This window comes from Pseudochaenichthys georgianus, chromosome 3, assembly GCF_902827115.2.
Source record: "Pseudochaenichthys georgianus chromosome 3, fPseGeo1.2, whole genome shotgun sequence".
Lineage (NCBI taxonomy): Eukaryota > Metazoa > Chordata > Actinopteri > Perciformes > Channichthyidae > Pseudochaenichthys > Pseudochaenichthys georgianus.
The window spans coordinates 17,576,087-17,602,548 of NC_047505.1; the positions used below are offsets into that span (position 1 = coordinate 17,576,087).

The window sequence follows — 26,462 nt, forward strand, 5'->3', positions numbered from 1 at the left end:
TAATAAAATTCAGTGTCGATTCAGTTAATAAAATCTGAAAAATCTGATTCCTTAAAGCAAAGCTCAACAATGTTTTTGTTTTGTTTTTTGTGTGCCTATTTTACAGTGCAAGGCTCCATGCATGCTTGATCATGACTCTTCAGTACAGACTGGACTTTGCTGTAAAGCCTTTGTTTAAATGCAGCTAAAGCCGGATTGACACAAGTTGTGCCGGCAGATGTCCAAACACAGAGAGGATTAATAAAAAGGAACAACAGGAGATAAAACACAGAGCCTCTGTGTGTGTGTGTGTGTGTGTGTGTGTGTGTGTGTGTGTGTGTGTGTGTGTGTGTGTGTGTGTGTGTGTGTGTGTGTGTGTGTGTGTGTGTGTGTGTGTGTGTGTGTGTGTGTGTGTGTGTGTGTGTGTGTGTGTGTGTGTGTGTGTGTGTGTGTGTGTGTGTGTGTGTGTGTGTGCATGTGCGTGTGCGTGCGTGCGTGTGTGTGTGTGTGTGTGTGTGTGTGTGTGTGTGTGTTAGAGAGCAGATCTGATCATCGGTATATCAGCCGGTATGACAGAGGCATGTTGCTCTAATAAATGTAACCATTATTAAATACATATTCAGTGGGATTCTTCTTCTGAGGATTTGATTTCCTGTTTATATTGTGCATAGGGAGTGGATTTCACAAACATTTACTGTGTGTGTAAATGTGTGTTTGTGTGGCTGTTCTGTCTTGTTTGACTAATTGTGGTTATGTTTCCATGGTTACTAATTGGTCCTCAAGACATTGCTCTTGAGGTGAAGATGATTTGGAGTACGGTAGGGCTTTTTTTCCTTTAAACTTTAAGTGCATTTGTAATGCGTATTTGCCTCAGTCTCTCATGAGCCTAAAAAATAAAGATTATTTTGTCTTGCATTCAAAATCCTATACTTAAGTAAGAGGGCAGAATTATTATCTGCCAATTTACTTAAAGGACCAAAAGTAAAAGTAGTCATTCTGTAGAAAAGTGGCGCATGTGAGTGTTATTAAATATGAATGAATGTTATAACATCAGAGGTTGAACAAGTACTCAGATCTTGTACTTCAGTAAAAGTAGAGTGTAGGAAGTAAAAGTCCTGCTTTCAGAAATGTTACTTAAGTAAAAGTACAAAAGTATTAGCATGAAAAAATACTTAAAGTATTGTCATACTGATATTCTGTACAAACTGTGAAGTCCAGTCAGACAAATGTAACATTTGTGATATTAGGCTATATAAATAATCATTGATTGATTGATTAAAGTACCAAAAGAAAAAGTAGTCATTATGCAGATTGGCCTATTTTAGAATAATATTTATTGTATGTTTTGATTATAATTATTGATGCATTGAAGTGTTGTCAAAGCTGGTAAAGTTGCAGGTATTTTTTACAATAACAGTAATAATAATAATAATATTAATAATAATAATAATAATAATAATAATAATAATAATAAGGCAAGGCAAGGCAAGTTTATTTATATAGCACTTTTCAACACAAGGCAATTCAAAGTGCTTTACAACAATGAAATAATAATAATAAAACATTATTATTATTATTTATATAGTGCCTTTCCTGGTGCTCAAAGCGCTAAATGACTTTGTATACCGTAGGGTAGATTGTGAATGTACTCCAGGTGTAACTAAAGTCTGATTTATGTGTTGATTATATTTCACATCATTAATCAAAATGTGCAGAGTAACTAAAGGTATTACATACATCTAGTGACCTAAAAGTACACCATTTACATCTGAACTGTAGTGGAGTAGAAGTACAAAGTAGCAGAACATTAAAATACCCAAGTAAAGTACAAGTACCTCAAATCATTATTATCATGGTGTCTTCCTCAACAGACCAGTACAGTCCAGCTCATCTTCGCCAGGATGAGAGCGACGCTGTAATAAGAGGACCTCTGACCTCCCAGGCAGATGAATATCAGAGATTAGATGTTAATCCACAAGCAAGAGGGAGGCAGAGGGAAACCAGAGAGCATGCTGGGATGCCACAAGGCTGCAGGAAATCAATCCAGTCTGAAACCATTCTCACTAACTGGACCAGGCCTGGAGATTGTTTGCTTGACACAATCAATAAGGATTATTAAAGGGGGCTTCTTCCAATTTCACACATAAAGGTCACTATAGTCACAGGGAGAACTACTTGAGTTTAATGTCTTCTGTGGCTGTGGAGGGTTTATGTCATGTCTCATTAAAATAACACTGATGATGTCTTCTTGATGTCATCAAGGTTCAACAGGCAGAGAGGAGAGAGACTGTATGTTTTTTATGTGGAGATTTCTTCTTGACCTTGAGGGAAAAGCAGCTGAGAAGGAAACTATTTCCCTCAAGGTCCTGTTGCTGTTCTGAAGCTCAGCGGAGGCTTGCCTGGTTGAAATGCAACAGTATATGTTTACATTTCCATTTCCCCCCAGTCTTTGTTTAGCATTTTAAACCTGCAATATCTGTTTTAGGGGCGCTTGGAGGCAGCATAAACTTTTTACATTTCATCTTACCTTTTTAAGGGTTTCCCTCAAATTCTCTTGACCCCTCTGCGCAGCTTATTTAAACAAAAATGCAATAGGTAAGTGGTTACCATTGCTCATATCAACATCCAGCAAAGCGACGTTTGTGTTCACCTGAGGTATGTGAGTCCAATAATTGTTTTCTTCTTCTCGTCTTTTGGTCCCCACCAACTCCTGGGGGAAATGTCTCTTTAGCTTCATATGCTCCAGGGGGTTTTCTGGCTTTTTTCTATTTAAATGACCCAATGAGAAGAGGCAGATAGAAGAAAAACAACCTGTGGGCTGTGACATTAAAACATAAAGCTGTATGTAGAGCACATTCAAATAGTCATAAGATCCATTTCTAATAACAACATACTGAATAAATAAACTACTAACATAAACTATACTTTTATGGGTCATAGCCACAGTAGATACCACAAAAAGGAGAACATATAATTAGACACTTAGTATAGACACTTATATGAAATATAGGTTCTGTGTTTTTTTCAAGGCTTGGCAGTTATGTGTTTCCTCCTTGAGTTGAGCAGTGCTGTAGTACAACATAGAAGACAAGCTTGTAACCCTGACCATGACTCCATCACTTTCAACACTAATGTTTCCTTGATATACTATGTCCTGCCTCAACCTGCCTCTATCTAACAAGAACTTATATTGTCTTTGTTTTTCTGTTTCATGTTTACATTTTTGAAATATTCTTTGGTCTTCACCAGGTTTCTGAGCAACCAGCTGCTGAGACTACGGCACATCCTCATCTCCTTTTGTTTGGAAACCTTAAACCTTTCTATTGCAACTTAATGTCCTGACGGTGCTGTGGTGGGGTTAACATGGTTCAGTGAAATCACTCCGAGAAGAAATTAAAGCAAGCTCCTTGGGAATTCTGCGCTGCTCTCTCAATTTGTGCCGAATCACCAGGGGACCAGTGCAGCAGGGCAAATGATAACTCGCCCTTGATTCAGCACAAACAGTCTTTAATTAAGCCCCAGCCTCAAATCAGGTCCCTACCAGACTTTTAAATGACCTGTATTTCATTATGGCGTGTTGATGAGGGCTTCACTCAGAATCCAGGCCTTGTTTGTGCCGTTCCTCACTGTCTCCAGTTTCTCAGAAGGGAAAGAAGAAAGGAAGGAAGTCTGTGAAGCGTGGACAGAGAGGAAACCCTTTAGAAAGGAATCCGATTATATAGGCCAAGTGTCCTTTTACAGTTATTGACTATCTGCCCTCTGAGTAGCCCCACTCAGCTTACAACCTGCCTGACAGACAGCCTTTAAACCAAGTGCATTCTGCTGTAAACAAAGCACTGCAGACTGCTTGTTAAATGTATTTTAAAGTTCACACGATTTTCAAGAACTTTGACTTCTAATTAATCTAGTTTTACATTGATACTTTAACTTTAGTAAAGGATTTGGGTTGAATGTTCTCATAACATTGCATCTAGTTGAACAACAGATGCATGCATTTGAATGCTTATTCGATTACAGTTTTTAATATTATGGCTCTCTAAAAATGACTTTATTCGACAATAAAAATCAGGAGTGTGTGTGTATGTGATTTGTATGGGATGATGCTTCAATGAGGAAAGCTCTTTAGTGCCAGACGACCAGGGTATGTTTTGAGGCACTAGTTGCAATCAGAACTATATAATTATCTAATATCCTGAGGTCAGCAAATTATACAAGCTCCACTTTGCACATAATATAGATTCCATGAAACCAGAGGAACATTCAAAGCATTATCTGTACTTTACTGCAAGAACCACCACGCTTGGCAACTCTGTTGTCTTTAGGGAAGAGATGCATGATGGGATAAAGGTGATCTTTTGGGACGGCAGGGTTTGAAATGTCCACAAGCTGTCAGAGAAAAATTGAGCAAAGTCATCAGAGATGAACTAGAACAGGGACACAGTGTTTAGAAGATTATTTCAGCCCTCATTTGGGATTGTTTACATTTTCCCCATACGAAACAGAATTACAATTATTAAACATCTACTCATTTTAATAGATGCAAAGATCAGATGAGACAATATTGAAAAGCTCAATATCACTCTCATACTGTACAGGAATGGATAACAGCAAAGATTCAAGATTCAATAATAACAACAAATGTTACATAATGAAAAAATATACTTTTTGTGCTGATGTCATCCTATACAGATTCAGATTTTTCTGCACTAACTTGTAGTTATGTAATATATCGGAGCCAAAGTCATTTTACATTCCTAATCCCTTTACTTATTTGTGCTGCCCTTAAAGGGCTTATCCCTTGTTTCATTCTCTTCTTTTCTTAATTTCAAACATCTCTCAAAAAAATATTCTTTTACAAAGGGGGCAAAATGTCCCTGACCCAAGCAAGAGCACATGATAAGGTCCTTGGGGAAGCCCCCCCCCCAGGGCCTCCAAACAACCTTGAAGGAAGATGTGGTCTGAAAAGATCATCCTAATCAGACTGACAGTCCTGAGGGCTGCGACCACGCCTTTGACCTTTGATCTGAGTATAAAACATTTAAATGAGCTCCTCCTTTACCTGCTGCAAAATTCATGACATTCTATTACTGTCGAATGAGCACTTTTACTTTTCAACATGAATGTGTATAATAATAATAATAATATATTAATTTTCTATAGCGCTTTTCTGAACCCAAAGACGCTTTACATTTGGGATGGAGGGTCGACAAACAAAACAAAAACAAAGACAAATCCAAAAAGAAACAAAACACAACAGAAAGTATGTTGATGCTTTTGTATTTGTAGGTGTTGTTAATGCAATGCTTTAATATTTGTCAGTGAATTTCAATGTGATATTACTGCGATTACTTTAACAAATGGAATGGTGCTGCTGGATTGTGCACTAAAATAAATTGAAGTTGAAGTTGCCTCTTCTGCCTCCCTCTGAATCCATATAAAACAGACACGCTGAGTAACAAGCGATTATACCCTGACCAAAAGATCTATTGAGGAAACGTACAGCAGAGGAATCAGAGCAAAGAAGGTAGAAGAAGAAGAAGAAGAAGAAGAAGAAGAAGAAGAAGAAGAAGAAGAAGAAGAAGAAGAAGAAGAAGAAGAAGAAGAAGAAGACAAGTGCTTATTGGAAAATAGAAGGGAAAGGTCAAGAAGGAGGAAGAGATGGAGAGAAGAGAGCCACTCTGCTGAAATCGAATCATTCCCTCGAGTTTAACGAACGACCTATCTGACTCGTGTGTGTGTGTGTGTGTGTGTGTGTGTGTGTGTGTGTGTGTGTGTGTGTGTGTGTGTGTGTGTGTGTGTGTGTGTGTGTGTGTGTGTGTGTGTGTGTGTGTGCGTGCGTGAGCTCACATATGCTTCGATGGTTCAGGCTTACAGTTTGTTTATGAAGAAATAACAACTGGGACTTACTCCTTGCCTGTATACATAACATGCACACACACACACGCAAACAAGACAATGGAAATGTAAGGTACTTGCTGCAGGAATGAAACTGGATTGCTTTTATTTCATGATGGTGTAATATTAACTAAACGAGGTATCATTTTGAAAACCAGGTCGTTCACACATTCAAATACATGACATAATAATTATTAGAGTGATTATTCATGATCATTTTGTCCAAGGTCCATTGCTGCTGCCACTGGTATAATGTATTACACTGTTGGAAATAGAAATATTAATCTACAACACATTTAATCATTATTATTTATTTGGCAGACAAAGACAAAATGTATCTTTCTTTTCCCTTCCTCATTCCCTCCATCATTGTAATTATTCATATTAAGCTCTACTGAGAAATACAAAATCCAAAAGCCGCCGCGTTGAAGTGGCAACAACAGGCTCATTTTTCAAGAGAAATATAAATGGAATATTCAATCATTCAGACCACCCATTTAAAACATAAACAATTATGTTTAAATCAAACAGGTTTCAAGCTTTAAAGAGTCCTAAACAGTAACACCATTTCAATATAAATATAATTCACATGTGACATTCATAAATGTTGAGGGGTTTCTGTTAAATACAGAAATAAGCTTTCCTTCATGATATGAGCTGTAAATATCTGACTATCTTCTGACAGATTTTCATGATGCATATTAAACAGCACAACAGTGATGATCTCTGCTTCTCACCCACTTACTCCCTCTTGTGATCTGATGCTATTCTTGTAGAGCAGCGCTGAGTCAAAAAGTCCTGCAGGAAAAACACTGGTTTTACATGCAACTGCACAACAGGCGAGATGATACAGCCGACAGCAGTCTGGACACATTTCACACAGCTGCACTTAGAAAAATTGTGGAAGAATATATATTATATATATATATAGTATGCTGTAGTTGGTCGAGGTGGAGCTTATTTTTGAACTATTATGATTATTTGCACTATGCATTCATCTGCTCATTCTTCTCTCCACTTATCAATAGAGAGGCGAAGTCCCTCCCCTTTCGGTGGGACTCATGGGACCTTATTTCGGAAAAAGTCCCATGGAGCTCCACCGGAAGGGGAGGCACTTCGCCTGTCTATAGAGTGGCGAAGTCACGCCCATCTACTTCCGGTCCATGAGACCTTATTTCGGAAAAATTATGTATTGAAGTCAATGGAGAGAGAAAACTTATCTTTCGATCCCGTTTGAATTGTACGGAGCCCTGGAGGGTTCATAGAGAGAAAAATAAATAAAACGTGGCCACGTTTTACTTTCTCGTTCGCACGAGATACCTTCTCGTGCGAACGCTTTATTAACTCGTGCGCACAAGTTAATAAAGCGTGGCCTCGTTTTATTTAAATTGAGGCTTGGCCTCAAGCTTATCATGGCTGCCACTGAGGGACTTCCGGGTCATTTCACTCCGTTAGGAAGGTTCCTAAGCTAAATGGACTATTCGACTTCAGCCCCGATCTGCAGCCCTGCCCGATCTGCAGTGCGCATGTGCGAGATGGTCCGCCATATACTACACGGCAACTCTAATAGGACCCTTGACACAGTGGCTTTTGGCAAAACACAAAAAGAAAACTCAAGAGAGATGAGTTATTGTTATTACAACGTGACTTCACTATTATTTAACAACTCTTTTTATTGGGTTCTTTTATTTGGGGTTAAGTACATTGTCAGAATAAGTGAGAAATGAATTTAACTTCTGTTAGACAGCTACACTCTTAAAACTACTGGGTTAAAAAATAACCCAATCATAACCCAGCTGCTGAGTCACTATAGGACAGAACACGCGCTGGGTTGTCTTAACCCATATGCTGGGCTGGATCATTTTAACCCATGTGCGGGGTTGTTCATTTGACCCAAGCTAGTGATTGGAATTAACTATATCACTGGGTTAAATATATATAAACCATACATTGGGTTGTTTATTTGACCCAAGCTAGTGATTGAAATTAACTATATTGTTGGGCTAAATAGAATATAATAATAATGTATAATGAATTATCTCCAAACACACCGTATATATATAAAAATGCATTTATTGATAATTTGAACAGTTTTGGCAAATCGCCAACATTCCATTTCCACTACAAAAGAACAATGCATTTTAGCACAATACAAATTCAATATATTTAACTGTTAAATAAATTAAAAAAACACCTTAAAAACAGTGTTAGGGACTTGAGAAATATCTGTGTGTATTTTAACCATCACTTGTGAACACAATTTTCAGGAACAGTTCTGCGTATTAATTTAACACATGGACCATAAAGACCCAATACATATAAAACAACATCTACGAACAGTCCTTCAACTTGAAGCTGAACCGTAACAAATCTGTCAATGAACACAACAGAACACAGATGTAAAGCAGCAGGATGTAAACAGAGGAGAACAGTTTGTGTGTGTGTGTGTGTGTGTGTGTGTGTGTGTGTGTGTGTGTGTGTGTGTGTGTGTGTGTGTGATTGTTAAAGTGCAACTTTGTTGGTAGGATTAAACTGCCAAAAGCTTTTTCAGGCTCAACACCCTGGGCTTCAAGTTCCCCTCATCCAGGCCCATCAACACTTTCTGGGTGAAGTCGAAAGTGTTGACCAAGTCTTTTGGGTAGCTCAGATGCAGGGCAAAGGTCAAAGGGCAAAGGTCAGTGCAAAAAGCAGGATGAATGCGGCAGCCAGTGTGGGGAGTTGGATAACGCCGTTACCCTCAATGACAACAGCGATCCTCTCTGGGCAGAAGAGTGTGGTGTCTGTTGACCTGGCACCGATCATGAGAAGTCCAACCGCGATGTCCTCTGTGTCTGGATCATCAGACTGCTCCACCTGACGACAAGAACAGATAAACGTTACCCAAATTGCCTCTCTCAGAAATGTGTTTTCTGAAAAATACATCGGCGACACATCACATCAAATAACCGTATGTTTTGTGCATAATGTGGGTTTAAGGAAACGCCTATTAGCATTGCACAACATAATGTTACAGCACCAGAAACGTCAGCCTCCAAAATAACCAATCAGTTGACATAAATGCTTTCAACAAAAAAACATTTATAACCTTCATAAGGGTAGGATTCACAGTATTAGACTGTTACTATTAGCTAGTTGTACCTAATAAACTGGCAACTGAATATGTATTTACAGTATAATCTCTCCCTACTACACATACAAAAAAATATGGGGAACACTAGAAATTATTTTGTATTGAACACTGATGCTGCAGGAAAGAAAGCCCTCATGATTGTGTATTTTATTAAATCACGTGAGCTCATTTTTTACACTGAAACCTAAAGAGCTTAATTTCAAATAAATCCTTAAGTAGAAATCATATGCAACACTTCTGAAGTGTTGAAGTAAAGGGAGATTATATTCAACATGTCCATTGTGTACTTTACAATAATTACAATTCTTATGGCAATATTCAAATCTTGGAACTAGAACCTGAACGGGATGTGAGCAACACGAGAGATGATGTTTGATTAACACCTCAGTGACAGAATCAAGCTTCGATGACACCAGGACAGTTCATACTTTTTCAAACTCAATCTATCATTTATTATAATTTTGTCACTATAAAAATTCAAATAATTGTCTCCCTGCGATAGAGCTCCTGAAACAATGTAACAAGATAAACTATATTTTTGGATGATCTGTCACATACATTGAATAGTTATTATGCTGACTTACATGCCACAGCCTCAGAAACGTGGAGTCATCTTCATGCAGAAATGCAGGCAGAGCACGGAGGACATCAGCACGTCGGACATGGACGTCACCTTGCTCCTTGAGTGTGAGAACATATCTTTGTTTTACTTTGGATGCTAAACAGTATAACCACACAACAATTGATATCACAAGAAAGCGTTCTTCCATGACTGAAGAGATTAACATTTTGACAAAGATAATCCACTCTAGTATGAGAATAAAACACCAAGAGGCATAACCGACTCATCTGGAGGTCATAGGAGGCAAATAGCTGATCCAGAACTTTAGTTTCCTTTCCTTGCTTGCCGCCTTCTTCCTGAACAGGCTCCTAAGATGGAGGACATGTCTATCCAACTCCGCATAGAAGTGGTTCTTCAGGTTGAGGTTTGTTATCCTGTGAAACTCTGCTAAAATATAAAATGACTATTTAATTCACAGTACAATGTATATGTGGACTGAAGGCAGCAGAGATAAACAGAAACATAACATGCTAAATCTGAGTAAACATGTCAAAGTTATCAGTGACAAAGGCACACAAAATAATTATATAGTTGTAATAAATAAAATATTTTCACCTGTGACTCCATTTTCAAGGCAGGTCAGCGTTCCAGGATCTCTCCAACAGGTAGCTCATCATTGATGATCTCATTGCGCCGCAGGGCAAAGGTAGTCTGCATTAACTTTTAAATCAAGGGAATAATAATGTTATAATGTTCAAGTAACTCTGCCCTTGTATCAAAGACAGCAGCACAAAGGTTGCATTTCCAAGCCATTGGAAAACGTAACAATATTCACAGGCCAACACAAATATAATTTCAGTGTTGAGCACTAAATATTCATTCACATTTTAGTAACCATGTGGAATAAACATGGACGCGGGAAGGGGCTGCAGCACCCCCAAACGCGGCGCACCTACAGTGTAACAGCCCCTACAAACGGCGGCAGGGCATGTCTGAAGATAGACCAACAGCCAATCACATGAAAGCTATGCTTTGCTCCCACAATGCAGTTCGGCTAAGCGTGACCTCACCCCATTCAAAGTGAATGGGCAGAAGCGTCAACGCACGCCGCTGTGTGTAGGGGCCGTAACATCACTCCAGACGTTACGCTATGCCAAACTGCATTGTGACAATCAAATCATATGCCAGTACAAGCTCTAGCCAATCAAACCGCGTGCGTGTGTGTCCTGGGCGGGATATCCATGTGAGTGGTTGTTGGTCGAGCTTCAGACAAGCCCGCCGCCGTGTGTGTGTAGGGGCCGTAAGCATGGCATGCCACAGTTGCGCCGCTGCGAGGCTTCACTTGCACCACCCCAGCGCGTCACAGTTTCTCCATTGTGAGGCTTACCAGATTGAAGAAGCCATATATCTGCCAGTTGCTTCAGTTTCCTTAAGAGAAAAAACATTGAAGGTTAGCTGGGTTGCAAAGTTTTCACAAAATGATCTGAGAAACACTATTTTCGAACCTAAAATGGCGGCAGGCGGAGCGCTTTTCTTCTTTTTTGTTACAGCATGCATGTCTGTGCATGTTTTATTAACTTAGACTAGAGGCATAGCGGATTTACGTTCATTTTATCCACTAACGTTATACCATAACCGTGCGTTCTGCATGTTTGTAAAAGCAAGCTAATTTGAAACACTAGACTATTAATCTGTTAAATCCGGCAGCCGTCGGTACCGAGGGGTTCTTGTTCACGAAACTTTGTCTCAGGGCTTCTTAACATTTAAAAACCAAGATAAGATATCAGATTAAAGCTGAAATTCCACATATTATAGAATTATTAAAATCATCACTGTGCGATCGTTACCTTTGCTGAGTTACATGTATTTGAAAACGCTGGGGGGTATACATTACCTTGTAAAATGAATAGTCTAGTGTTTCAAGTTAGCTTGCTTTTACAAACATGCAGAACGCACGGTTATGGTACATTGTAGTGGATCAAATGAACGTAAGTCCTCTAAGTTAATAAAACATGCGGTAACAAAAAGAGGAAAGAAAACGCGCCGCCTGCCGCCATTTTAGGTTCGACTTTTCCAGAAAACTATTGCAACACAAACGTTCCACTTTGAGATATAACTTAAAACAATATAAAAAATACTGTCTTACACGTAAGTTAAATCGTTTTTCAAGTGAGGCAGATATTAAATGTAGGCTAGCTAACAAGAGCTCAAATCAAACTAACACACCATGCGACAAAGTGCATTAGATGCAGAAATGAATAACACATCATTTAAATACTGTGCAAAGGCAAGACGTAACTCACCAGATTAGTGCGGCCTAAAAAGGATCACGATTCCGGCAGTGAGAGCACGGTGGGCAAAGTATTCTTAAAAGTTTGAGCGATTTCAACAGAGGCGAGCAGATAATGGCGGGCGGACTCTGGTGAAGCATGTGGTGAAGGATCTACGTCTCGGCAAGTCGGGGGCGGAGCACATACGTGATGACGTCAGACCAGCGTCAGACAGATTCATTAAAAATGTTTGAGGACTATTACCAATATGTCCCAAAGTGGTTGAACACTCTACACAATAATAAATCAGTTCATAGTCATCAGAAAATTAGCGGTGAATTAACTTTTTGAAATGTTTGAGTTAAAACAATCAATTTGCTTTCAGAAGCTTGTAATGTTCGGTCTTACAGTGTGCAAGAACACTGGTGATTCTGTGAAATCACTGGCTGATTAGTGGTTTTGAAAAATCACTGTTGTGGTTGTAGTGGTTTTTCAAAATCACTTACTAGTGATTCAATAAGTTACAGAATTGTATAATTATATAAATATAGGTAAAATATAGTGATAAAATATAGGTTACATACCTTGTGTTGTGAGAAATGACAAAAAGATGGTTCCAGAATGATTCAGAAGTGGGAAAATGAATAAAGCAACCTCTGGGTTAAAAATAACCCAGGCAGGTGTTCAACTGCAATTGAAGCCCTAATAACCCCTTTGACCCAGCATGAACAACCCACCAGTGTGTTTACAGTACCCAAATAACCCATAATTATGACCCAGCCAAATCAACCCAGCAATGTGTTTATAGAAATAACCCAGCATTTTTAAGAGTGTATCATACTGAATAAATATTTACTCTGAATGTATGCAAAAATGTATGGCATATAGCTGTCTATATATATAGATGGGTAAAGCCGTCGTGGGTCTCAGGAGAGCTGCTCTCGGAGAGATCACCAACTTTAAAGCAGCAGCAGTCAACACCAAGGTAAGTTACATCATCATCATGGAAGAACTGTTTGGGTCAGCTGCTCTCCATGTTTCATGCCTCCTTTGTAGCTATTTGAAGTGTTGTGTATCAGCCCTGTCAGCCAAAAATAACTAGAAACCCCCTAGCACATGAGCTACTTGGCTACGAGTATGTGGACACTATTCATAAAGCTAAAACCAAGCAGCACATCATTGTTGCATCTTTCCAAACTTGTTTCCTTCGAAGATGGGCCCTGCCAAAGCTTCATTCAAACCCTCAGTGAAAGCCTCCATTGCCCCTTGAGCTATGGCTGTGGTGCTGCTCATGGCCCCGGCCCCTGCAGACCCCCTCCCCACAGTCTCAGAGGAGTCTGCTGATGTGTCCATGAAGGAGGCGGTGGAGGAGGAGCAGCCGGAGCTGTGCCAGGCGTTCTCTGATGCGCTGCTCATGGTGCAGGACGTGGACGTGCAGGACGTGGACGAGGAGGACGGGGACCTGCCGCAGCTCTGCTCAGAATATGTCAAAGATATCTACAGCTACCTGCACGTCCTGGAGGTATTCACCCCTCCAGTAATGCTCTCTTCCCCCACCCTGCAAGGTTGAGTGTTACATCTGTTTGCCTCCACAGGTGGAGCAGGCTGTACGACCCGACTACAAGCAGCATTATGAGATCACTGAGCGCATGCGGGCTCTCCTGGTGGACTGGCTGGTCCAGGTGCACTCCAGGTTCCAGCTGCTGCAGGAGACTCTGTACCTCACAGTTGCCGTCATGGATCGATTCCTCCAGGTAGGAGCGGTCTAAACTGTCTTTTCATTGTGTTTTGTGAGCTGTTTGTAAATGTCTGCCGCCAGGGCCGGCCCTCGGCATAGGCAGTATAGGCGAATGCTAAGGGCGCATCAACCCATAGAGGGCGCCAAAAAAAAATTAAATAAATAATTAGAAATAAAAAAAATAAAAATGTCTAACACAATTTCCCGATTTTGGATCAACAAAGTACATCTTATTATCTTATACTATCAGAACTACACCATAATTGTGTACAGCGCCCATAAACTACCCCAGCCCCAGTAAAAACCAGAGGTTAAATGTGAAATTGTTCTTTTTTTGAAATAATGGTTTTAGTTTGCAATTATAGGTTTTAATTTTGTATTTGTGTTAATTTAAAATAAATCAAACTCCCAAAAAACGTATACGGTTTTTATTAACATTGGAATTTACTGTGTAAGCGGCCGCAGGGGGAGAGCTTTAGAGAGCTCTCTCCTGAAAGATTGAGAGGCTCTGATAACCTCAGCTCAGTGAGGTAAAGGCACACCTTTATATGATCATTATAGTTATAAAAAAATAAGAGAATAGATGAAAAACATGGATAAAATACTATATGACATATATGATAAAAAGGGGAGTGATTTGTAAAATATCCATAAAGAAAAATAAATCTACTTACAGTTCTGTTTCATCTGGGTGTTGAGAGATGTTTCCATAGATCTCCTAATGTTGCTCTCAAAGTGCACCAGATTGATGCTTTTAACTTCAATATTAAAAAAAAAAAATCTTCTCGGGGGAGCATGCCCCCGGACCTCCCTAGGAGATGTTAGGTCCACCCCCCACTTAAATCATGTTCACATGGATAGGACACTAAATACAGTTGCACACATCTTGTGTCCATATCTTTCTGTTTTGGTGGTCATGCCACAACCGTGCATGCACGAGTCATAATGAGTGTTTGCATTTGAGGGGGGGGGGCGCCAGCTAAAATCTTGCCTAGGGCAGCAAATTGGTCAGGGCCGGCACTGTCTGCCGCTGTGCTTCAGGTCCAGCCGGTCTCTCGCAGGAAGCTGCAGCTTGTCGGTGTGACGGCCATGCTGGTGGCCTGTAAATACGAGGAGATGTATGCTCCAGAGGTGGCAGACTTCGCCTACATCACAGACAACGCCTTCACAAAGGCTCAGATTCTGGTGATGGAGCAGCTGATTCTGAGGGCCCTCAACTTTGAGCTGGGACGCCCTCTTCCCCTCCACTTCCTGAGACGGGCTTCCAAAGTGTCCAATGTGAGTCGTTGCGTGGATTTGTTTGGGACGCTACTTTTTACTTTAGTCATTTTTCAAATTTGCTAGGTCTGCAGCATTCTAGACAGATGTTCTCCTAAAACCACCTGCAAGAATGTGTACAATGTGTCTTAAGACTTCTCAGTGTGCTTAATGTTGTTTTGTGCCTCAGTCCGATGTAGAGAGACACACGCTGGCCAAGTACCTGATGGAGTTGACGCTCCTTGACTACAACATGGTGCACTATCGGCCCTCTGAGATCGCTGCTGCTTCTCTGGCGCTCTCCCAGCTGCTGCTGGTAGCCCTGCCCTGGGTGAGTGATGGCATTGGAGGGGCATCTACACTTACAATGTTTCATTTTCCTGGTGTTAATTTGTCTGTCTTGTCTCAGTCTCCTCAGCAGCAGCACTACTCCACTTATGACGCCGCCCACCTGAAGCTCATCATGCAGCACATCGTCAAAAACATAGTGATGGTCAACGAAAGGAAGACAAAGTTCCAGGTGAGTTGAGCGACGAAGTATAAGCATTAAAGTTTTGATTTGTAGCAAAAATAAAACCCTTTTTCCTCTGCAGGCTGTGAAGAACAAGTACTCGAGCAGCAAGCTGATGAAGATCAGCCTCATCCCTCAGCTGAACTCGTCCATCGTCAAGACCATGGCGGCCGCTCTGCTCAGCAATCCTTGAGAACTTTTACATCATCAGTGGACGTTTCATTTGCACTTTATTTAAGATTGATCGCTATTACATTACCATTGACTGTTAGCAGGCTCAATGTCGTGTCAAGGCAACATAATAAAGGAGACGGTAGCCGAAGTAATCAAAAAAAGAATTTAATTAATAATTACCACCATGGTTGAACAAAGGAAATATAAAGTAATGACAGACAAGAACACATACTGCACAGACAGGATCAGCCACAGACAAAGGGGAAAGCAGAATACTTATACATGAGGTAATGACGAGACAAGACACACCTGGGTTAATTACAAATGGGTACACCTGGAGGGGAAACGATAAGGACTACAAAACCATAACAGGAAACTACAGCTAGACATGACACCTCACACTAGGAGCGCCTGATCAGGGCACAAACACATAACACCCCCACACCCAACTTTATGTCCATAACCCCAAGGCGAAATGGGGGAATGAACATAAACAGAAGAAGGAAACAAGAAACAATAATACTGTCAGCACAATAAAAAATACGAATTGTACTAACAGCACCGGTATGGACGGCCATAACCCCCACACCACCTCATGGATAAATAGCACCCCCCCCCTGACTACAGCCGTGATAGCGCGTCAGCCAACACATTGTCCTTGCCCTTGACGTGAACCACGTCAACATCAAAGGCCTGCAGGAAAAGGCTCCAGCGCATTAGCCGCTGGTTCGAATTCCGCATCCTGCCTATAAAGACCAACGGGTTGTGGTCGGTGTATATTTTAATCGGTACCTGGGATGAACCGACATACACCTCGAAATGGGAGAGAGCCAAAATCAAGGCCAATGCCTCCTTTTCAATTGTCAAATAGCGCCGCTGGTGTATATTAAACTTTTTAGAAAAATACGACACCGGATGTTCTATACCCCCGTCATCGTCCTGCAGAAGCACCGCACCTGCGCCCAGCTCACTAGCATCCACAGCCAACTTGAAAGGCTTTGTGAACACAGGCGCTGCGAGGACAGGAGCACTGACCAGGATGGACCTTAATTGCTGAAACGCAAAAGTGCACCTAGGCGTCCACTGAAATGGGATCTTCGGGCTCAAGAGATCCGTGAGGGGAGAAGCTACCGCTGAGAAATTCCTTCAAAAACCCCTATAATACCCCGTCATCCCCAGAAAACACCGGAGATCCCGACGTGTAGCAGGCTCTGGAAAGCCAAGTATCGCCTCCACCTTGGAGTGGACAGGGCGGACCTCCCCCGCCCCACTACCTTGCCAAGATAGGTGACGGTCGCCCTGCCAAACTCGCACTTGGCCAGGTTTAGGGTCAAGTTTGCCTGACCAAGCCGGTCAAAAACTTCCCGCAAACTAACCATGTGCCCCTCCCAATCGTCAGAATAGATGACGAGGTCATCGAGGTAGGCCTCACAATTAGCTACGCCTGACAGAACACGATTCACCAGCCTCTGGAAAGTCGCAGGCGCGTTGCGCATACCAAACGGCATTACCGTATATTGCAGGAAACTGTCAGGTGTCACGAACGCAGAAATTAGTTTAGCGCGATCCGTAAGTGGCACCTGCCAGTATCCTTTCAGCAAATCCAGCTTGGTTACATAAGACGCACTCCCCACCCTGTCGACACAGTCCTCCATTCTGGGCAATGGAAAACTATCAGGCCTAGTCACGTTATTTACCCGGCGAAAATCCGTACAAAACCTATCTGTCTTGTCTGACTTATCAACCAATAAGCACGGCGAGCTCCATGGGCTGAAACTGGGCTCAGCGATATTGTTAGTGAGCATGTATTCCACCTCTTTCTGTAACCGCGCCCGCTTATATGGATTCACGCGATACGCGTGCCGTTTAATGGGTAATGCCTCCGCCACATCGATGTCATGTTGTAATACGTTAGTGCGCGAAGGAATGAGACCCAACCAAACCCCTGATATCATCTCGCTGCGTTGTTGATAAATGGCCAAGGTGACCGTCAAGAGTGATCAATGACTCAGTGTTTGTCAACCGTCCCTCCACGACCGCCTCGGACGGAATAATTACGTCATCTTCCAGTTCTCCAACCCCCTCTGAAAAACAAAGACTGTCATTACTCTCATCAACGCTAGATGGGGCCAACATACAAACTGACACCGGCACAGTGGACACACTCGCAGAGGGAACAACAATACTGTCAATAGGATTCACCAGAGGCTCCCTCACATAATATGGCTTAATCATATTAACATGACACAAGCAAGTCTTCCGCCCACGATCCGGTGTCTCGGTCAGGTAGTCCAAATCCCCTACTTTCTCTCTAACCAGGTACGGCCCACTAAACCGTGCTTGTAAGCTGGAGCCTGGGACAGGCAACAACACTAAAACCCTCTCCCCTGGCACAAACGTTCTATCCCGAGCCTTCCTGTCATACCAGCCCTTCATCCTCCCCTGTGTGTCACTCAGATGTGTCCTCGCTAGTTCACATGCCCTCTTCAGCTTCTCCCTAAAGCCACAGACATAGTCTAACAGGTTCTTCGGCTTGCTCTCCCCCAACCACTTCTCCCTCAGCAGCTAACCGAATGCGCAAATACCAGCTCTGCAGGACTGAATCCCAAAGATTCCTGCACCACCTCCCTTGCGTTAAACAACATTAAATGAACCCCTTCATCCCAGTCGTCCTTCGTGACATGACAGAACGCCCGAAGCATTGTTTTTAGCGTGGAGTGGAACCTTTCCAAAGCCCCCTGGGATTGTGGGTGATATGGGCTAGAGAGACTATGCGATATATCCAGCTGCTTTAAAACCTGCGAGAAGATGCGGGATAAAAAATTCTTACCTTGGTCGGACTGTACCACGCGAGGCAAACCAAAAACGGAGAAAAACCTCACCAAGGCCTGTGACACTGTTTTGGCCGTTATCCGTTTCAGTGGAATCGCTTCCGGAAACCGTGTGTTGGCACACATAATGGAACCTGCCTTGGTTCTAGGGAGTGGACCCACACAATCAATGATAACCCTCTCAAAAGGTTCCCCCACTGCCGGGATAGGGTAGAGTGGCGCCGGTGGAATGACCCCGTTAGGTTTACCCACCACCTGACACGTTGAACACCCCCTGCAGTGCTGCACCACATCCCGTTTCGACCCTTGCCAAAAAAATTGACGCAGCACTCTATCATATGTCTTATTGACCCCCAGATGTCCTGCGAGCCTGTGATCGTGAGCCAAACACAGAATATCGTGACGGTATCTAAACGGAACCACAACCTGCGTCACCACATTCCAATCATTCTCCGCTGACGCGTCGAGGCTAGGAGACCATTTACGCAGCAATACCCTGTCCCTCAGGATATAGCAACTTTTAGAAACTTCACTCTCTCCCACTCCCACAGTGTTCGCAAAAAGGCCTGACAGGCTTGGATCTCTACCCTGTTCCGCGATAAGCTCCTCGCGAACAAAAGAAAACCCAGCCGTGCTACTGGCAGACTCACACGAGGAAGTAGAGGGCAGTAAAGGGCTGAGACCGGCTGGAATAGATGGAAGAACAGCATCACCTTCAAGAGGGGCAATTTCAGGAACAAGCTGAGACGATGACCACAAGTCGGGTTGCCCCAGGAGCGCCCCCTCCACCTCAGGCTCCCGTGGTACTGCACCCTGGGGATTATCCATAAGTGGGTCACGACATTCAGGCACCCCGTTAACAGTCGCTATGATGGTATCAAATAGGGATGCTCCGATCGCCAATTTCGGGGCCGATCGCCGGAATCAGTATCGGCTGATACCGATCGCCCATCCGATCGAGTGGGCGGGGCCTAAATGGAAGATTTAAACATCACTTTAAATCTTCCATTTAAAGTGATGTTTAAACTCAGTTAATGGGGCTCATTCACTGGAGCTTCCACAAACAACAATCAACTTAATTATTACATTCAAATGATGTACATTATTCAAGTTAACATTCACTTTGGATAATAATAACACGGGAGAAATGAGCGGAAGCGCTCTCTTTTCCTCTCTCCCTCTCTCTCTCCCCCCTCACTCCCTCTCCTGACAGCCAGTCAGTATCTCATGCAGCTCACTGATCCAGTAATGAGTGACCCGACAGTGAAGAATAAATATATTTATAACTAGTTTAGCTTGTTCCAGAGGTAGATAAAATAGCTAAGTGTGTTAGGTCTAACTCTTGTGTGTTTCGCTCCGCTTACCGGTCCGGCGGGCGGAGCTGCAGGATTTCTGCTTCACACACACGTTGCATTCTGCTATTTTACTGTCTTTTTCAGACACCTTAAAATAATGCCAGACCGGTGAAGCCATTTTGGCGAGCTTGTTTTGCCGCACACAGAGAAAAGTGTCATGTATTTTACGTCATGCGATCGGCTCTCGCGATCGGCATGTTTAGAGAGCACCGATCGATCGGTAAAGAGTGAGTATCGGCCGATATCGATCGGTGACCGATCGATCGGAGCATCCCTAGTATCAAACAAGTCCACGTCATCCTTTTCCTCGGCCAGAGCCTTAATAACCATGGCCCGCGTGACTGCACATGAGGAGAACACCCTCGGATACGCATCCGCCAGGACGTTCACCGCCCCAGACTCTGCTGGCACACAAGTCACATCTGCCTTCACGAGGACCCTACCCCCTGCCAGATCATTCCCGAGGATTAATGATACGCCCTCGACAGGAAAACAATTTTCCACCCCAATTACCACTGGCCCCGACACCAACTCAGATGTAAGATGGATAGTGTGAAGCGGAACTTCCATGACATGCATCCGAAAAGACCTGACAGTCATCCCAGCATCCACCTCTGAACCACTGTCAAAAGGCAGCACATCTCTCCGAATAAATGACTGGGACGCAGCCGTATCCCTTAATATGGTCACAGGAACCTTCACCCCTTCGCCGGACAAGGATACAAACCCCTCACTGATGAACGGTAAGTAAGCTTTCATATCCTCACCCCTTTGGGCATCCCTACTCAGAGATGTGTGTGTGGGTGTCATTACCAACAATATTTGTTTACTGGGACGGGTAAGGGCAAAACAGTTCTCCTTTATGTGGCCTTTTTTACCACAGTGGAAACACTCACGCATTTCTCCCCTCATTCCCCGCTCAACAACCTCGCCCACACTGCCACCACCAGAGGCCACAGGCCTGTCACCCAAGCCCCACCTCGGTCTACTCTCCACCCTGCGCACGGGATAATTAGGTCTGTCAAAGAACACTTTGTGCGTCAACACGAACTCATCCACAAGGCTCGCAGCCACCGAGCACTCAGTCACCTTATGTTCATTAATGTACATCGCCACATTATCGGGCAAACAATAGGACTTAAACTCCTCAAGAAGCACGAGTTCCTGCATCTTAACCAAAGTGTCCACCTTCTCCGACGCGCACCAATGATCAAATAACATTCTCGTAAGCAAACTCCACGTAGGTCTGCACATTGTTCTTTCTAAGAGCGCGAAACCTCTGCCTATACGCCTCCGGCACAAGCTCGTAAGCCCTAAGGATAGCAGCCTTCATCACGGCGTAATCCTGGGTGTTTGGGCAAAGTGACGCGTAAACGTGTTGTGCTTTCCCGGTGAGTGCGCTCTGGAGAAGTAATGTCCACTGGTCATTAGGCCATTTCAGAGTTGTGGCTATATTTTCGAACATAGAAAAATATTTGTCAACATCCTTCTCTGAAAATTGCGGGACCAGACGTAGGTGCCTAGTAGCATCGAACCTAGCTTCAAGATGCACTGCCCGCGCCTCTACCCCAAGCCTTCCAAGCTCAAGCTCATGCACGCGCCCACGTTCTGCCTCCTCCGCTTCCCAAGCGCATAACCGCTCTGCATGTCTCAGCTGCTCGAATTTAAACTCTAGTTCCATCTTCCTCAGCAAAACCTGGTTCTCCGAAACCGGGTCACATGTGACTACCTCCTCCTCCTCAGGTTTGCCCCCAGAGCACTCCATAACCTCCTTGGCGGTCAAAGCCTCCACCAGCGCTAACCGCTGCTGCTGCTTTTTCATGCTCGGGGCAAGCCTGACACCGTAATGCTCTGCTATCCCCGATAATTCCTCCTTAGTGCACAAGCCCAACACGTTGACCGTTGGCCTAGCCACAAAATCACATACCTTCACAGGCATACCTGCCCTAGTACCATCGCACCGGGGGAGGAAGAAACTAAAGAACCAACCCTGCTTCCACCAGCATATACGACCAACCAATTAACATATTAAAAAAAAAAAAAAAACCCGGCTTCACCCTACGCGTCTGTACAGTCTGTTCTTAATAACTCTGGCCACCGCTCCCCTACCGCTATCCACTAAATAGAGAAGAGCACCGGTATGACCTTCTGAAGCATCCACACTCAAAATTATTCGCAAGAGATTAACAAAAAAAACCTAAAGCCCATCCCTTAAACGTTTCCATCCCTCACTATCAGACCCCCTATATCAGAGGTTCTCAATTGTTTTTCAGCCAAGGACCCCTTACAAGATAGAGAATACACCAAGGACCCCCTCATTCTGATTTGTGATTTTGGGCTATAGAAATAAAAATTGACTTGATTTGACATGTATGTCCCTTGGAATAATCTGACGTAGCCTATTTTTTACACTTCTATAGTCTTAGTTATGTGAAACTCTGTGAGTTGGGGGAACATGTCTGTAATGCCATTTTGCACCTGCCTTCTCCAGATCGCTGTTTTGGCACGGAATGCCTGGATTTTGTCGCTTACCTCCAGGAGAGAGGCATATCTGCCTTGAACGGACAAACTGAGATTGTTCAATAAGTTGAACACATCTGCGAGGTAGGCGAGCTGTGCGATCCATTCGGGGTCCGAGAAGAGTGCTGCAGTGGTTGGCTTGTCATTCTGGATGAACTCACACAGCTCTGAGCGCAGTTCCTACACCCGCTGTAGCACTTTTCCACGGGAGAGCCAACGCACCTCTGAATGGAACAGCAGGGTGTCCTGTCCTGCGCCCATCTCCCTGCAGAGCTGGCCGAATAAACGGGACTGTGGCTTACACTTGATGTGGTTGACCACAGATACCACCGTGCTGAGAACGGACTGTAGCTCAGGACTCAACGATTTTGACGCCAGAGCCTGCCTGTGCAGCATGCAGTGGGTAGCTATCATCATTGGATTGCGCTCCTTGGCACGAGCAACCACCCCACTATTGCGTCCGGTCATGGCAGCTGCCCCATCCGTGCAAATCGCAATGCAATTCTCCCAACTCACATTGCCAGTCTCCATGAACATATCTATAACATTGAAAATCTCTTCACCTGTTGCTCGCCCCGTCAACTCTTGACAAAATAAAAAATCTTCCTGAATCCTTCCTTCCCACGGGTAGCGAACCAGCGCGATGAGCTGCGCAGAGCCGGACACATCAGTGGACTCATCCAATTGAACCGCGAATTTAGACCCTCTCAGTCTTTCCAGCAGTTGTGATTTGATATCAGCAGAAATGTCCTCAATTCGTCGTCTGATGGTGTCATTTGACAGAGGTACACTTCTCAATTTGGCAGCCGCATCTTTCCCCACCATCACCTCACACAGATCCACCGCAGCAGGGAGCAGTAGTTCCTCCGCTATTGTGTGGGGCTTTCGCGCCTTACGTTACGTCCACACAGCAGCTTTTCAAAAATCTTGAAAAGCTTGAAGCTGGGCGTGTCTGAAAGCTTGGGGATTTTTTGTGAGCAACGCGACCAACAACCAATCACATGAATCTCCCGCCCCCGACATACAAAGCAAAAAACCCCGGGATTTTATGCGAGCAATATATATATATATAAACTCCCCAAACAGGCGAAAACCTACCAGTTTCACCCACTGTCTCTGCCACCTCCCTCCATGCCTGGTTCCTCCGGTTTGTATCCCGTTAATAGTTCTGGTCGTAAAGAACCGGGTGATTTGCTACCGTAATTTCTCGTTTGGAATATGAGGAAATTAACTGCGGTCTGGTTCTCCCTGCTTACACGCGGTTTGATTGGCTAGCGCTTCTACTGTCAGATTTGCATAAACGTGATTTGATTGGCTGACGCTTCAAGCTCAGCTTCAAAAGTTGAACATTGCTCAACTTTTGAATCCTGGAAATCCTGGAAATCTTCGCTTCGCTCCCCCACAATGCAGTTCGGCGAAAAGCGAGGCAAAGTGACGTCATCCCCATTCAAAGTCAATGGACAGAGAAGCGTTGGAAGATTCGTCTAAAGCTGCTGTGTGGACGTACCGTAAAGCTGCTGTGTTATGTTGGATATAACAGTATTTACTTTTGTTTTAAACTAAAGAGGTTTTAAATGGCTGAGGTTGTATTTTCATTGTTGTACTTTCTTCATAATGACAGCTGGCTGATATATGGATTTGTTAATCTATCAGGTTTTCGTTTTGTAACTAATATTTCTGTATGAACGTGTTTGAGTGAATCCCCACTAACATTTATATTTATTTGCAACCATTTCAAAATTATTAAACCTTTAAATGAAAATAAAATCTATTTTAAAACAATGGAAAATGCAAACTTTTATTTTTTTTAACCAGTTTATTTACTAAAATAGGTTCTGCAGTGTGTGTGAGAAGCTGGCAGGTTTCATATTGACTTAAGGAGTCCCGTGGGCAGGACTCGGGTCAGGTGTTCAGGTGAAGCGGACTCTGCGCATGGAGCCCACGGTGCTGTTCTGGCTGCCCCAGTCGGAGAAGTTGTTGTAGTCGCGCTTCTCCAGGATGTAGTGAGGCCCTCTGTAGTTGGGCTCCTGATAGCACACCCAACTGCAAACAGAAGGGTTAGTCATTTAAAAACACGTTTATTTTATTTTGAATGCATCTACTCAAAACAAAAAACACGTTTATTTTATTTTGAATGCATCTACTCAAAACATTGCGTGTAATGTCATCTAGAATTACTGCTTCTGATTTTCTGTCATTAGTTATTGACCCAAGCTAGCTTTAAAATCTAATTGAAAGCTTCAAACAGGAGCAGCTGTTGACATTAAAGGGGCGATTCACTCTAAATAAAAAAATGCATATTTCGCTTGCCACAATTGCTATTGATCTAGATGTGTTGAGTTTAGGAGGTATACACCTTTATCTTGGATATTGGAACTAGAGGGCACTGGATTTATGCAACAACAAAAAAATGGGGAAATTCACAGAAATCCTGAGGATTCCGACCTTGACTTGAGTAAGGAACTATCTTCTTTATGCCAAACTATGGCCACTGTCTGTATTATAGCACATAGACCCCTGCCCATTCACTGTGGGGTGTAGTTTGTTTGAAAGAAAAATAGTTGCTAAATTAAACCGCTGATAACAAGGTCTGTGGGTTAACTTGAGTAACCAGGTCATGATTTTTGGGCACCACAAGCCAAGTGCCATCTTCTATAATTAACGCATACCAAAAGAATATCACACTGCCATTGACTTCAATACATAATTTTTCCGAAATAAGGTTCCATGGAGGTCCACCGGAAGGGAGGGACTTCACCACTCTATTGACTGTTTAGTTTAAAAAAATACTCAAAATAGTGAGGAAGGCTGTCACATTTATCCAGAGTCCAGAGTTACCACTTGCACTGAAATGAGTTCTGTGCATGCTCTGTGCTTGTTTGGTTCGCAAGTTGAACTAACTTTGAACCAGTTTGCTTCCCACTGACCAGAGCCCAGTAAGCTACGAAATAATGTCACCGTTTACGTTGCTGAGTCTTTCAACAACTCCAGCTTGTGGGAACATACATTCAATGTTCTTACTGATGATGTCTACATTTCATACATATTTTATATATAGTGCTCACATCATGGCTGCAGGATAACAATTACCAATTACAGTTTTACGAAAAAGATTGTTACATTTAGTTGACTATTCTTTGAGTGGCATTAGTACTTATACTTAATTCACTACTGATTATTTATGGTGGAATGTCACTGTGAGAAAATAGGGACAAGCCATTTCTATCTTTGCCTACATGAAACAAACGTTGAAAATATTCCTCTCCACACTCTATGTTTCCATAGTTACACACTAACACTCTCCAACTGTTACTGTGTTAGTGTGAATGTAAAACATGGACAGAAATGGCACTTAAGTTGATTGCTACTGTTAACCACAGACAATGGTCAGTTATGTCCTTAGTTATGATGACCTCAGAAGCAATGCAGACAAGAGCAAGCTCTCAGTTTTAGTATTACTTGACTTAAGCGCTGCTTTTGATACAGTATTATACAATTATTTTAAGTAGACTGCACCATCTTGTTGGCATTTCTGGTATGGTTTTTAATTGGCTTACATCTTACCTAACTGATAGACAGTTTTCTATACACATGAATGAATGGTCATCTAAAAAATATCCACGGAATTGTGGTGCTCCCCAAGGCTCGGTTTTAGGTCCTACATTCTTTTATACATGTTTCCACTTGGAAATGTCATCAGGAAGGCATAGCCTACCTACATGATGACTCAGGATTTTCCTTAGCTCAACCAGGACCAAACTGAGCTCTTCATTATTTTATATACTTTTTCAGCCAGTTCCGGACCTATACTGTCGCTTTTTCCCCTTGTTTTGCCAGGTATGGAGAGAATGTGTTTTTTCCCTTTTTCGGTGAGGTATGGATCTGTTGTGTTTTTTTACTTTTACAGCAAGGTCCAGAAAAGTCTTTCTTTTCCCTTTTCCGACAAGTCTGGATCATAGACTGTATATATAAAGGTCTGGATGTGTCACTTCTTTTGCCCAGTTGTTTATTTCCACCATTTTTACACTGTCTGTCCTGATCTTTTCCCGATATTTTGACCGGGTCTGGATCTGTCGTTTTTTGCATCCGTCCAACAGGACAGAACCTTCCCTTTTTTCTTTTTTTTTAAACATCTGAAATAAAACTCCGGCCAGGAGTGTCAAAAAGTGAAGGAAAAAAGCATGTATTTCTTCTTTTCATCTTTAATGAAGACTTTTCCAAGAAATTAAATGTAGTTTTT

The 26,462-nt window shown here is 42.8% G+C and overlaps 1 protein-coding gene and 1 long non-coding RNA gene across 3 annotated transcripts; one reads left to right on the forward strand and one right to left on the reverse strand.

Moving 5' to 3' along the window:
• Positions 1-9,908: 9,908 nt before the first annotated feature.
• Positions 9,909-11,983, reverse strand: LOC117461534 (uncharacterized). Of its 2 annotated transcripts, XR_004553707.2 has the most exons (4): positions 11,870-11,983; positions 10,954-10,994; positions 10,182-10,286; positions 9,909-10,013 (listed from the first exon to the last, which is right to left on the reverse strand). It is a non-coding gene; the product is annotated as an uncharacterized lncRNA (long non-coding RNA). The 2 variants fall into 2 exon arrangements; XR_004553706.1 differs by lacking the exon at positions 11,870-11,983 and having other exon boundaries at positions 10,954-11,104.
• Positions 11,984-13,109: 1,126 nt separating this feature from the next.
• On the forward strand, positions 13,110-15,749 carry LOC117466207 (G2/mitotic-specific cyclin-B2-like). The gene is made up of 6 exons (XM_034109343.2): positions 13,110-13,358; positions 13,432-13,590; positions 14,616-14,852; positions 15,022-15,162; positions 15,241-15,351; positions 15,425-15,749. Exons 1-6 carry the CDS (start codon positions 13,110-13,112, stop codon positions 15,533-15,535), a joined length of 1,008 nt encoding a protein of 335 aa, XP_033965234.1. The 3' UTR covers positions 15,536-15,749.
• The last annotated feature ends 10,713 nt before the right edge of the window (positions 15,750-26,462 follow it).